Source organism: Haliotis asinina, chromosome 16 (genome assembly GCF_037392515.1).
Source record: "Haliotis asinina isolate JCU_RB_2024 chromosome 16, JCU_Hal_asi_v2, whole genome shotgun sequence".
NCBI classification, from domain to species: Eukaryota; Metazoa; Mollusca; class Gastropoda; order Lepetellida; family Haliotidae; genus Haliotis; species Haliotis asinina.
In genome coordinates, this window is record NC_090295.1 from 41,624,174 (window position 1) to 41,639,069 (window position 14,896).

Below are 14,896 nucleotides of genomic sequence, written 5' to 3' on the forward strand. Positions count from 1 at the left end.
TTCTCTAGTTCAGCACTGATGTAGGTCAACAGCTGTCACTAGGGGCAACACGCTGCAGTTTTCGTAAGCGTAACCACTATTGATTTATATTAACATTGCATGAAAAACAAACAGTGGCGCATGTCTATCAATTCCCGTCGTGTAAACAGAAACAATATGGTGTGATCACATGTACACTTTTACCTTCGTTCGGTAAAATACTAACCAATCCAACTGAACATATGCCATGGAGTGAGTGAGTTTAGTTTTACGTCGGTTTTAGCAATATTCCAGCAAAAATAACACGGCGGGGCACATCAGAAAATGGGATTCACACATTGTACCCATGTGGGGAATCGGGTCTTCAGCGTGACGAACGAACGCTTTAACCACTTTACTACCCCACTGCCCGCATGAACCATGGAATTATGTGTTGGTTTCTTGACTCCTAATAACCTTTCACAAACTCTGATTGATACCGGATCAGTCGCCAAGACGCTGTGAAAAATGGGACACTCCCTCGGGCCATAACTGAAGATGTACTCGCTTGTGCATGATCAACAAGTAAACTTAGTCTCAGTGTATTTCGTTACACTCCATTACTGAGTCTAAAATGGTAGAAGGTCGCGTCAGGTATAACCTTTGAGCGACCAATGACCATCCAATCAAACGCGGGACGGTTAAATAGATTTAACCAATCAGACAACGGCTACTATTTAGGGATCGGAGGGACTTTCAAACTATTCAAGTCACAGACACAGATCTCTCCACAAACAAAAATCCGCACATAACACAATTATTTGACCTGCAGTATATACGCATTGGGGTTTCTATTGACATTGTTACCATTAGCTAATATTTCCGCAAGATGACATCTTTGAATATTGCCAAAAACACCATTTTCAGCGACTGTTTACTTACCGTTGTCATGGTTGTACGTAAGCCGTGTGTATCACCTGGAAGCGAGCGTAAGCCAAATAGCATTCGGAATCGTTCGGGTATGAAGCTTTTCTAGATAAAAAGTTCAAACGGTATGTGCGAATGTGCACTTTCGCGATTTGGTAAGCTGTGTTTTGATTGGTAAATCTCAAAGGTTACCTAACGCGACCTCCCATAAGGTTTTGTTAGACTCAGTGGTGGAGTTAGTTACTTAGACTGGTCCATGATGGACTGACATCGATCCTTGACGCGAGTGATGCAACATGTAAGGGATGCACAGAATCACGATTTGAAGGAAGGAAGGAATGTTATTGTACGCCGCATCAGCTGTTTTCCATCTATTCCCGACGAGGCCAAATTAATATTAGTTACTACTTGAAATATAGTCGTAAAAAGTATTACACCAATGACCCGTGAAGGTCCCGGGGTAGAACAGGCCTCCAGCAACCCATGCTTTCCACAACAGGCGCCTATATTTGTCGTAAGAGGCGACTAACGGGATCGGGTGGTCAGGCACACTGACTTGGTTGTCATCGGTTCCCATCGATGCTCATGTTGTTGATCACTGGATTGTCTGGTCCAGATTCGATTATGTACATACCGCCATCATATAGCTGGAATATTGTTGCGTGCGGCGTAAAACTAAACTCACCCACACGCTTACATCAATGACTATGCAAGACATCAGTCTTGTATCACAACTGACGTAAAATACTGTCGATTTGGCTGAAAGGTATGTCGTGTTTTAAAAAGCAATATCTTCCGAAAACCAACAACGCGACAAAGCGGTGTCCCGCTGGGGGCTTCACCAGCACTATTATTGTTGACAGTATCATAACACTGCTGCCTCGCTATATCGCAAGACGTAGAGATTCTACCGTTCAAGTAGCTTCATAGGGTCATTGACATTCCCTGCTTACACCATCATCTGTTGAGCGTGACTTGTATGACTTAAGCGTCTATTGTATACAAGGTGAGTAGACATAAGACGTTACGCTAGTGTATCTATGGAATAATGTAAGGGACATTCTCGCGATCTCGCATTCTCGTGATCTCAACCTTAGGAAACAAACTATTATAGTGCAGGTATTTCATCAATGTTTCACACATAAATGTACTATTCAAAATGATTTTGAATTCACAGATGTACATATGTTGCAGTTTCCCATACACAAACGAGAGTAACTCACTCTCTCAGAAAAAGACATACTGTAGACAATGGATGTCTGTTTGCATTAATGTTACCGGATGCCTGTCACTTCCTGATTGACACGCTGGCCACTTAATGAGAATCCCACAAACAAGTAGGTGGTCAATCTGAAATGATTCTGGCTAAATGAAACGGGAACCTTTGTGTCTTTATGACCACCGTACGGTTACAGTCGGACATACATTGGGGAATTTATGGGAACATTATATCAACCAGGAACAACCCATGAAATAACAAAGGGACAAAAGGATAATGGTGACAAGAATTTAGAACTACTATGCGTTCATCCGATGTATAAGCAGGTGAAGCTTCACTGTGAAGTGAATAAACCTCTGATGTCATCATTATCCTGAATTCGGCTATTTTATTTTAAGGCGACAATTGCAGTGAAACAGCACGCTCTCAGAGCCAAGAAAGTCAAAAGGGCGAGAATGCGAGATTTGGCTAAAATGTTGCTTTCTTGCGATCTTGCATTTCGTGTTTTTGGTACATAGCACTTTTTTTGTGATTTGTGTCAAATCTCGCAATCTCGATTTGTAAAATAAGGCCACGATAACACGAAATCGCAACAACGATAAAATGCGATTTTCATTTCCCCGCGATCTCTCGGTTCTGACGCTGTCGTTGCGCTTGCGTAATATCATAAAGTCAAACGCGTGTTCACGTTAATCGTCCTGCAGTCATGCTTTTTTCATACTTTTCATTTACGAATTTATCCGTATGGATCCGCATACAGAGGGTCGGTCGTCCACATATTACCTCAACAAAACATGCATACGAAAAGATGTGTCCTGCTGGATGTAGTAGGGGAGAATATGAGAGCAGCCGAGGAAAACTATGACAAGGCAATGTATGTACAATATATACATTCATATGCTTGTAACCAGCATTGTAGAATATGTTATTTGTTAAGAACATACCATCAATATAGTTATTAGTGAAATGGTAACCTTGATGGAAAAGAGTGAATTACTGCATTTGTACATTCTCATACAAGTAGACTCGTGGTAAGGCGTCATGACAAGCAGCACAGACACGCGCACAACGCGTGAAACAGGAAGATTTATCTGCATTAAATGCAACGGAATGAAATGGCATGTACTGTACATGCAAAACACAGCTGAGTGAAATACTCGGACGAATCGATGAGTACTATACATGTACTGTACATATAAGATGCAGCTGCATCGAATAAGACGCGATATTATATGTCCTCTACTGTGCATACAAGAACAGCTGCACTAAATACTCGAACGATATGATGTATTGTATTGTACATACAAGACAAAACTTCATTATACACTCGGACGATTTGCCATGTCCTGTACTGTACATGCCAGAAGGAGCTGCATTACATACTCTGACGAACTAACATGTTCTGCACCTAACATAAAATCTGCAGCCTCATTAAATACTTGCCGATATTATATGTACTGTGCTGTACATACAGGAAGCAGCCCCATTAAACAGTCGATAAAATTATAGGGACTGTACTGTAGATACAAAAAGGAGTTACTTGAAGTACTTGGACGATATGTTGTACTGTACATACAAGAAGCATCTTAGTGAAATACTCGGACAAATTGATATTACTGTACTGAGAAGGAGCTGCATTAAATACGCGGGGATATGACATGTACTTTAGTGCACATACAAGAAACAGCTAAACTAAATACTCGGACGATATGATATGTACTGTACTGTGCATACAAGAGGCACCTGCATCAAATACTTGGACGAAATGCTATGTACTGTACTGTACTGTACTGTACTGTACTGTACATACAAAAAGCAGCTGAATTAGTGAGTGAGTGAGCTTAATTTTACGTCGCACTCAGAAATATCCCAGTTATATGGTGGCAGTCTGTAAGTAATCGAGCCTGGACCGGAAAGTCCAATGATCAACAACATGAGAATCGATCTGCGCAATTGGGAACCGATGACATGCGTCAACTAAGACGGTCAGCGATCTTGACCACCCTATTCCGTTAGTCACCTTTTATTTCAAGCATGGGTTGCCGAAGGCCTATTCAACCCCGGGACCTTCACGGATCCAGCTGAATTAAATACTGGGACGAATGGAAAAGTACCGTACTGAGAAGCAGCAGCAGGAAGATGTATGTGTAGTAAACTAACCCACCCCACCCCACCTGTGTTGTACAACGTCCACTGGCATCAATAAACATTATGCATGAACACATTGTTTGGTCAATGTTTTACACGTATGGCGTGGGTAATACATAGAATACCATACTCGGTTTCATAACATACGAACTATACCACGATCCTTTCTTATACTTAGTATATAATGAGGCCTCTTGTAATGAGGCCTTCTGAGCCTCTCTTTATTTGTTATCGCATTAAAAGTCGGGTAAGTAACACTACAATAGTATTACATATATGACTCCTATCCAATGTGGTTTTCACGTGCAGCACGTGATTCTCAAAACTTTGAACAGATGACACCGCGTGGTCTCTCAGTTCTAACAAAACGATGAAACGGAGCCAGTGCGATTTCTAAACTGACAAACACGGAGGATGGATGAAAGACTTCGCCAGGGACAGGTAGGACCTTACTACTTTTGTGTGAGTTAGCCACAGATACATAAACATTTGATAAACAATTCCTTTGCACCTTCCTCAGAAAATATAGTACACCACTTAGAACATAGGTTGGTAAGAGTTCCGACCATAACCCCTGCTTAGAATGTGTTCTATTTATTATGATTATTTCCAGAGGTTAGGGTTTGGGTTTCGGGTTTAGATTTAGCGCTTAGATTTAGCATTATCTTAGGTATAGAGTTAGGTATATGCTAGGCCTGCTCTTACATACGTCTGTTAGGCATAGGGTAGATTTTTCTTAATATCTATTCTGATGCGTAGAATGATAAAACAACGGGGGCTACTGGCGGAACTCTTTCCACGTGTCATCTCGTCCGAGTATTTCATGCATCTTCTTTTTGATGTCATGTGCAGTTCATAATTAGTATATAGTCAAAGAGTTTAATGTAGCTACTTTTTGCATGTACAGTACATACGATATCGTCGGAGTATATCATGCAGCTGTTTCTCGTTTGTACAGATGTACATATCGTCGGAGTATATCATGCAGCTGTTTCTCGTTTGTACAGATGTACATATCGTCGGAGTAATTCATGCAGATGTTTCTCGTTTGTACAGATGTACATATCGTCGGGGTATATCATGCAGCTGTTTCTCGTTTGTAGAGATGTACATATCGTCCGAGTAATTCATGCAGCTGTTTCTCGTTTGTAGAGATGTACATATCGTCCGAGTAATTCATGCAGCTGCTTCTTGCATGTGCAGTACAGTACATATCAATTCGTCGGAGTATTTCATGCAGCTGCTTCTTGCATGTGCAGTACAGTACATATCAATTCGTCGGAGTATTTCATGCAGCTGCTTCTTGCATGTGCAGTACAGTACATATCAATTCGTCGGAGTATTTCATGCAGCTGCTTCTTGTATTTGCAGGAGAGTACATATCATATCGTCGGAGTATTTCATGCAGCTGCTTCTTGCATGTGCAGTACAGTACATATCAATTCGTCGGAGTATTTCATGCAGCTGCTTCTTGCATTTGCAGTACAGTACATATCAATTCGTCGGAGTATTTCATGCAGCTGCTTCTTGCATGTGCAGTACAGTACATATCATATCGTCGTAGTATTTCATGCAGCTGCTTCTTGCGTGTGCAGAAGAGTTCATATCAGTTTCTGCGAGTATTTCATACAGACGCTTTTCTCATGAACAGCAATGTAATTCTCACGTCCTCTGAGTATTTAAGGCAGTTTCTTCTTCTATGTACAGTACAAGACATATCATTTCGTTCGAACACTTCAAGCGGCTGCTCTTGTATGTACATGATAGTACGTGTCATATCGTCGGAGTGTCTCATGCAGCTTCTTTTTTATGCACAATGAAACACATATATTACGGTGTTCAATAAAATGAGATTCAGTACATGTTCTGCACAAGAACGCATGCGATCAGTTTGGCGTGTCATGCGGCACATGCGTTTTTGAGAGTGAAACGACGAACGTGAGTACCATATCGTCCGAGTGGACTTGTCGTTGCATCTTACGCATAGTTGATTTTTAAACACTCAGGAAAAGTTGAACTCGTGTCTGTAATTCAAATGGATATAACACAAGTGATGTAAGAAAAAATTGATCATAAGATAAAGCAAATTAAATGTCCAGTGTAAACAAACGTTTGCATTGTGACGTTTAATGCATGTTTATCTAGAGACTGATACTAACTTCATGATGCTAAATTTGTTATTGTGTATGCAGTCTTTTATTGTACTGTATAAGAACGACCGTGATATACTATTTATTTCCATGAGATACAAATTTTGCTAGGGTTGCACGGGACCAGCTCACTCATTTGTATGACTATATAGCTTAGGCGATGGATAGAGACAAGGAGGTGCGCGCAAAGCATTTGATAGGATCTGCCACACGGGTCTTTTGCATCAGTTATGGGCTAGTGGAATCCGCGAGTCTAATAGGAGTTGCGTCTGGACTGATACGTTTGCAACCCTGTCCTGTGTAAAATGATATCAATTGATATTGTATTAAAGGAAAGTAAATTGTGTTCAAATGCATATACTGCTTTTTATGAGGTCTGATATTGGTGGCCACACCATGGAGAAACTCTAGTTTTGAACACAAAAAGCTATCTTTTTCTGTTCTTTTCGTGTTTTATTTCCATCTTTTGAAGTTACATCTTTCCAACCTCTGTGAAACATTCACAGGTTTATTGTGCATCAGACAGGTTTAGTGTACGTACGTACGTACAGACAGACATGAATGTCCAATCACTACCTCACAATTTGCATCCATACAAGCACACATATGCATACACACACACATGTACAAAATACATGCATACACACACACATGTACAAATACATGCATACATAGAGGCTACTAAACGACCTCCCGTTTAATACCATTTTTATTAAACGAGTTAATGATTTCGTATCAAACGTGCGAAAGCGAGTTTGATTCAAATTCTTTCACGAATTTAATAGAAATGGTATTTCACAGACGCGAGTTTAGTATTCTGTTTATTACTCTCCATCATAAATTGATAGAAACTGCGGCGAAATTGCCTACAGTACGATGACTATTTGTTTTCCGCACAGTCAAGCGTTATGACGTCATGCGTATAGCGGTATTACACTAGTGTAATATTGCTGTAAAAATATTACGCTGCAGTATCTTCCACGGGCGAGTAATAAATACGCATACATACACATACACACGCACGCACGCACGCACACACGCATATATATGCATGCACACTTATTTGACCTCACACTAACTCTTTTGTCAATCTACCCCACTTACAAGCGAACTACATTTCAGTATATCCCGCTACCAATGGCAGCTCATTCTGTGTTTTGTTGTGATACTTCTTTATCTCAAATAACACGAAATGACACATGATACACGGAAAGTACCGATGTTTTGCGAATGCAAAACGATGGAAGGGAGAAAAATGTGTGTTTTCATGTGTCGTCTGCAAAATCTACCGAAAGCTATAAATACATTTTAACAAAATGTTCAAATGTAGTCCCTTTGAATACTAAGAAGGGGAATTGCACCATAACATATTACTAAAACAATATGAGAGAAAAACAGCAAGATGCAAGATTCGAATCGTTTGATTCAAACAGGTTTGCTGTGTGTACGATCCGATACCCATGCTTCAAACAGTTCACAATGTACGTTGAGGTGTTCGGTATGATAAATACGTTATTCACTGGTCCCTCGGGGCCCATGGGTCGATGTACCCTCGATGTCTGTTTATGTTACCCTTGCGTTTCGAGCACAGGGAACATCAACCCACTCTCCACCTCGTGACCAGTGAACATCTATACATGCATATTATGTATTTGGTTTTCAGCTATCGGTGTAGTGGATTTCAAAACAGTACATGGAAAGAAGACCAGAAGGCACGAAAGCTTGCAAAGTTACCATTGAAATATGGTGGTTTCGTAATATCTATTTCTTTCTGAAAAGTTAAAAGCTTTAAATTTGTTATCATTATAACATTCAAAGGATTATCATTTTTACCCTTTAAGCCAAATGTTCTTCACTGGAGGTGATTCTGCCTTCTGTACCATTTCCAATTTATTCTGATACCTTTTTCCATATGATTTAAACATATTTTTCCAAAGAAAGGAGCCAGATTGGTAAACAAGCGTCATTTTATAAAACTACCATTCTGGGATACAATGACAGGAAGAGTCAACGTGTCATTATGATTGCACAATGTGAATGTTACAAAATCATCATGATGCTAAACCAAGAAATAACACCAATCATTGTTAAACAGTATATGTCATACAGGCAACTTATTTTGGATATCTCCCTGTTAAATTTATATACGAGTCCACTGAAATTAAAAGTTCTTTGTTTGCTATTGTGGAACAGATTTCGATTTTTAAACAAAACTGATTTTAGGTGGAAGCTATTAGTATAAAATACATCATTTTACGCATATCGTCATAAAGGGTACAAGAAAAGAAATAATCAGCAGAGTCTTCACGCTGTTAGTTATGGCAGCAAGAACAAGATGATGTTAGAGCTATAAATCTTTCATATCTGTGTTCATTAAGGTCACTACATTCAAGAATGTATGATTTGACAAAATCTGATACCGAAATTTAAGTCAAAATTACTGTGGATTCTTAGAATCGTTTGAAATTGCATTTTTGATTCTCAATAGGCTCGGTTATTCCGTGTGTTCGGCCGATATTGAATTCCATAATTCCGGCAGAAAGGACCTCGCATAAATTTACAAACTTACAGTCTATTAGTCTGAAGATTTGAATCATCGCAAAGATTGTAACCAACGAAATTTGATACTCAAGGCCGAATAAGATTACAGAGATACCTTGGCGTAATGCTATTAACCATTTTGTAAAACATAGCCATTTTATGATATTATCTTCTACGGCATAACGGGTGATGATTGGTTTATTTGTATATATGTATACTAGCATTTCATGATGGCTGGTACTACGAATAGCACCACACAAGGTTCTTAGAGCATCAACACTGAGCTTTTCAAGTATATCTGTCTGTGTTTGGTAGAATTATCTCATGACTGAAAATAGTCCAAAACTGGTAATATGAACTGTTTGTACATTATTTCTTATGTTTTTTGTTCGGTTTAAACGATATTTGAGACGTCGTAGTCAATTCGCCATTGGTGTAACTTCATTCAGTCGTTGATGTGTTAATTCCATCAGCAATCATACTGAACTATCAGACCTACGTGATTATGGCGTTGGACGGAATGAATGACATTACCATTCATGGTTAGATTCTCGAACGGGAACTGGTTGCAAATTTACGAGTAAAACCTATTGATTCTGCCTTGCTGGCACAAAAATACTTGGCACTTTTCTGCCGATTCCAAATTTTCCCACAATCTAATGATTTCAAATGTCCATCAGCCCATCAATCAAACGCCACATTACCGTATAAACTTCTCCAAGATTAACCTTCTCCAAGAAAAAAGATTCACAACAATGTACAAATATTCCTGTAATGTGTTGCTAACACGATGAGCCGATATTGTTTGATTATGGGTGGATTACAAAGACAAAGAGGAGGAAGGTCTTCCAATCGGACAAATTGTTAGGTGTGAATTATTTGGGAGTATGTTTCCTGATCGATTGACTCGACTGGGAAGAATATTCTTTTCAGGTACCCTATTGCTTCACCTGTGAATCTAAATATTTGAAATATTCAAAAGTATCGCCTCTTTTAATTTCACTCTTAAGATTCTTTGCTCGTAAACTCTCGACATGTTTTCCAAACAGTTGCATTGCAATTAAACTGATTGCAGCTTGGTCATACCTATGGCAAATGCCATACTTATTCTGGCTATAATTACAATATAGAATGGATCCATCAGGACACATACAATTACGATTTACAGCACATGCCATCCAAGGTGCAATTATGGCATCTCTCACAAACTCTTCATTGTGAAACATCATGAAATTGGCTTCCACCATGGTGAATGGCGCGTACATGCACGCTGTAGTATTGAAGTAGTTGATCATCCTTGTGTCAATAAATGTAGGGGTTCGTCCTCCCCCACCTCCGATGGACAGGCCCTGAAGGGGAACGTTCATCACACCTTCCTTCAACCCTTCTTTTGGTAGCCTGATGGAAGTGTCCATCCATACCACAATGTCAGCAGACTTTATGTTCGCCTGAAAGTCAGCAGACTCGTTTCATTTCCAAGATATAATAAAAAACAAATTGTACACATGTGGTTAGCATTTCGCATTTCTCGAGCACATGATATAATCAGTGATATCATTACGTTTTCCCTAACAGGTACTTGTTTCAACATATTATAGTGATTGAAATTTCTATGGTGTTGGAGTTGCAACAATCATTGATATCATTACGTTTTCCCTTGTAGGCATAACAGGAACTTTTTTCAACATATTATAGTGATTGGGATTTCTATGATGCTGGAGTTGTAACAATCAGTGATATCATTACGTTTTCCCTTGTAGGCATAACAGGAACTTGTTTCAACATATTATAGTGATTGGGATTTCTATGGTGTTGGAGTTTCGGATTTTGTTTCAGACGATTCTCCATTAAAGTTGGTATTTCTTAATTTGCATGAACACTTGTAACTTATATCACAACAGGTTCCTTTTTGTACTAAACTTGTTGCAGCTGATGTGTTCAATAAGAGACCTTAACAGTCTAAATTGAAGAGAGGGAAATATTGCCTTATGGTTCGTTGGTAAATGATTAAATTTTGATAATGACTGATGTGTAAGGTACGTCGACAACAAATATTATCCTGATAGTGATGCCATCTATCAACTTTGACCAAAACAGACAAAACATTCCAGGTTTGGATGAAATAATTCACCTGTATTATTATGGGTTTCCAAATATAACACTCCAACCGCCTCATCCAATCGTCCAACTGTTGTACTGGGAAGATTTTCACCTCACATTTGCAGTGCTTCTCAACCTGAAACAAGTGCCTTTAACAGTCAGATGTTTTGGTTTGACTTCAGTCATACCAAGACGTGGGAGGTTTGCCTGGACGCTAATGAACGTATTCATGACAAAATATGAACATGAATTAGCACAACACGCCAAAGGTATATGCGAGCGACGCACCATTATATCTAACAAGATACAATCAATAATTAAATTCTAACAAAAATGAGAATAGAAACGTGCATGCTGCTCACTGTCCTTACTTTTCAAATTTTGCATACAGAAAATTCTTCTTTTCCACCCTACAGTTTCCAATTAACTGTTCACTGCTAAACCTGATTAACAGAAGCAACAAAAACACTTTCCACATTCATGAGAAATCTGTGCCAAAAGCAGAGTCGATGGAACAATTTTGACTATATGATGGGCAGATATATATTTTTGCAGAATTACAATCATGTGATGGTGATAATACGTATCAAATGTATTTTGCAGAACAAAAAGAATTTAAAGGATTCATAGACTGGAACATTATTGTTATCCAATGATAAGTGCCAGTTTGGGTGTCCACGTTTTCTTACTCATTGGAAAATCGAATGTGAGTGAGTGAGTGAGTTTGGTTTTACGCCGCTTTTAGCAATATTCCAGCAATATCACGGCGGGGGACACCAGAAAATGGCCCTCACACATTGTACCCATGTGGGGAATCGAACCCGGATCTTCGGCTTTAACCACTAGGCTACCCCACCGCCTAGCAGAAGTATGTCTACGATACTCAATGTTCATAACCGTGAATAATTATTCATACATGCATTACGGATAATACTCTGAGGAGGATATCTCAGAATAATCCCAGTGGACAACTTCATTAAATGTCCTATACTGCAAGTGTAGAACAATTTAAAAAACTTACTGTGGTTCATTTCTATGTAGTTTCCAACTCCCGACCTCCAAGTCAAGAAGCCGTACCATTTCTCTTGTCAAACATAACCAGTGTAACCTCTAATTAGTGATTTTATGGACCATCAATGCTTTTCCTGTTTGTTCACACAACATCATGGGAACTCTAATCCATAACAGTTTTAGGTTTGTCATCTGTCGTAAATATGCATTAACAGTTTCCAAAGGATTACCATCAATAATACACCACAATACCTGTTGTTACATGTGTGCTAGCTTCCATTTGTTAAAAAATGTTATTTTACGTTTTCTAAAAAAAAAATATACCCATGCCCCACTGATAACAACATGCCTATACAAAGGTGTAATTATAGCTGTAGTAAACCCTTGGGTATGTATTTAATGTATCGTATTACAGAGAATGTTCTTTTCTGGGTGGTCATCGATTCTTGCCATGATGGTTAGATTGACTTACCTGTGCGCGTTCTGCTTGTGTTAGTCCCAGATCATAGTATCTGAGTGAATAATTACTAAATACTGCTGGGATGGTTTCATGGAAGTTCTTTAGCATTGCCTGGGATTCCATAAAATGGTTAGATGATGCTCCAGTAAGGAATAGAATCTGTTTCCCTGTGGGTTGTACTTGCAATTCTTTCAGCTCATTGATTCGTTTTACTTTTTCCAAATTCTCTGAGTGCATCGAGTTGAGAAGGTTCTGCAGTCTGACTACAGGTTGGTCTGGAATATCCTGATGACAGTCTGGGTCGGTACATAACGCTCCTGAAGAGCAAATAACAAGGTATCAAAATGAAAATTGAAAAATGTTACGACCAATCTTGGTTACGTTATTGACAAACGTGCATGTTAGTTAATTGTAAAGAGTGAATAAATTCACAAAATGCCACCCTGATCCACAGTCATATCGGTCATGGGATATCAGGGATATCACTGACATACATGATTCACTGATATCACTTGAACTTCCACGAAAGTTACGAATGACACGCTGCATGAGTGTTTAGGTTTACATAGATAAACATTCTTGCATTTGTCGTTTATCGTTAACGTTGTTCTACATGCTGGCATTACCATTTCTATCTGTGGGCATATTGTCGAGTACTATCCCCTGAATGGATGGACTAGGGCTTTGTGGAGCGTATTGTCTCCTTTTTCTGGTTTAAGTGAACGAAATTGTGAATAATTCAATAGAATTCATATTCTGAATGTACCTTTTTATTGACAAGATTCTTTAAATAGGTAATATTTTTCATATGTCAATAGACAGTGAATGTTAAAAACATAACAATAGCATGGATACCATAACTGGATAACTTTACATATTTCCGAGACAGAAGTAACTGTGAACTGACTCAAACAACATAAAAATACTACTAGGATACACCAACATCTCAGTATCTGTTGTGGCCAGCACAAACACTGAATACCGATTCAAGACGGCAAAATATGGCGCCAATTAGATTCTGAATAAAGGGCTGGGGAATGTTATCCTTCCGATTTTAAAGAGAGCGTTATGCGAAAATATTCGCATTGGTGTATCTAAAGATATAAAGACTTCATATGTAGCTTTACCTGGGTGCATCTCTTTCGTACACTTAGGAGCGTCTGGGATTTTCGACCACAGTTTGGACTTCTGCAAATCTGTAAATACAGAACACATGTTTACAGATTAAAATAACAAATTACATGTACTTTTTCTTCGAAAGCCGCTTCTTTGCCCAGCACACCTTTTCGACTCTTACTTCAACTCGCCTTTGAGAAATAGTCGTCTGTTTATATGTACATTTTCATGAACTTGCCTGGGTCATATTCCCAGAATGCGGTGACTCATAGATCAATCTGGTTGACCTTTAAATGAGTGAGTGAGCGAGTTTAGGGTTACGCCGCATTCAGCAATATTCCAGTTATATGGCGGTGGTCTGTAAATAATCGAGGCTGGATTAGACAATCCAGTGATGAACAACAGGATCATCGATCTACGCAATTGGGAACTGAAGACATGTGTCAACCAAGTCGGCGAGCCGGACACCTTCAGTTCCTGGCAATACTTGGTACGTTTAACCACAAGTGAAAATCACGTATGTAAAGCATTTTAAAAAGTCTGGCATGTATAGAAATACTTCAGATATAATTATGCAAAACTTGCATACTCGTATCCTTTCCTGAGGACAATTGTTTTACGTTACTTCATTCATTAAAGTCATTTATTTATAACACTACCCATGTGTAGAAAATTACTCTGTGCATCAGGACTTGTGAATTAAATCAATTTGAAGATTCATGAATCAACTAAGTTCACCTTTGCTGAAGCTTTGTAATACAGGACCCCGTTTCACAGAACTCTCGTAAGCCTAACTTTCCTCGTGGCATTTGCACTTCCTATGTTACAGTATACCAGGTACAAATGCTACGAGAAAAGTTACGAGATCTTAGGCTTACGAGAGTTTTGTGAAACGGGACCCTGGTCCCTTGTGATGATAACGTGGACATGCTTGACAGTGATTCTTCCTTCGTAATGGATACACAATGTTCTATATCTGCTATGACCTCTGCAAATGTGGTCTGACAACGCGAGTATGGGTAATCAATAGTTGGCTATATTGGCTTCATTGCCCATAGCTTGTTGATACCATAGATAACGGATGTAACTTCTTATAACAGGTTTATTACCACTGTAATGTTGTAGAAGTTTTAATTAACGTTCGTAAAGTGCGTCGTCAGCAGAACAATCAGCCGATGTGTTACAATGATCGCAACATGGTTTGGTTCGTTGACCTCGACATGGAGGCTTTCGACAGGAGAGGTTCTAAAGGGTCCAAGACAAAGT

The 14,896-nt window shown here is 39.1% G+C and overlaps 1 protein-coding gene across 4 annotated transcripts in view; it reads right to left on the bottom strand.

The window, feature by feature from the left end:
- Positions 1–6,834: 6,834 nt before the first annotated feature.
- The window catches only part of LOC137268569 (uncharacterized), a 32,974-nt gene continuing 24,912 nt past the window's right edge, over positions 6,835–14,896 (bottom strand). For 2 of the 4 annotated variants that reach the window (XM_067803138.1, XM_067803137.1), the window contains 4 exons: positions 13,642–13,710; positions 12,527–12,831; positions 11,075–11,179; positions 6,841–10,391 (listed from right to left, as the gene is read on the bottom strand). In XM_067803138.1, coding sequence (XP_067659239.1) covers positions 9,882–10,391; positions 11,075–11,179; positions 12,527–12,831; positions 13,642–13,710 — 989 coding nt within the window. In that variant the 3' untranslated portion in view covers positions 6,841–9,881. Of the gene's footprint in view, positions 10,392–11,074; positions 11,180–12,526; positions 12,832–13,641; positions 13,711–14,896 lie in introns of all 4 variants that reach the window. The other 2 variants (XM_067803136.1, XM_067803140.1) reach the window with 2 other exon arrangements.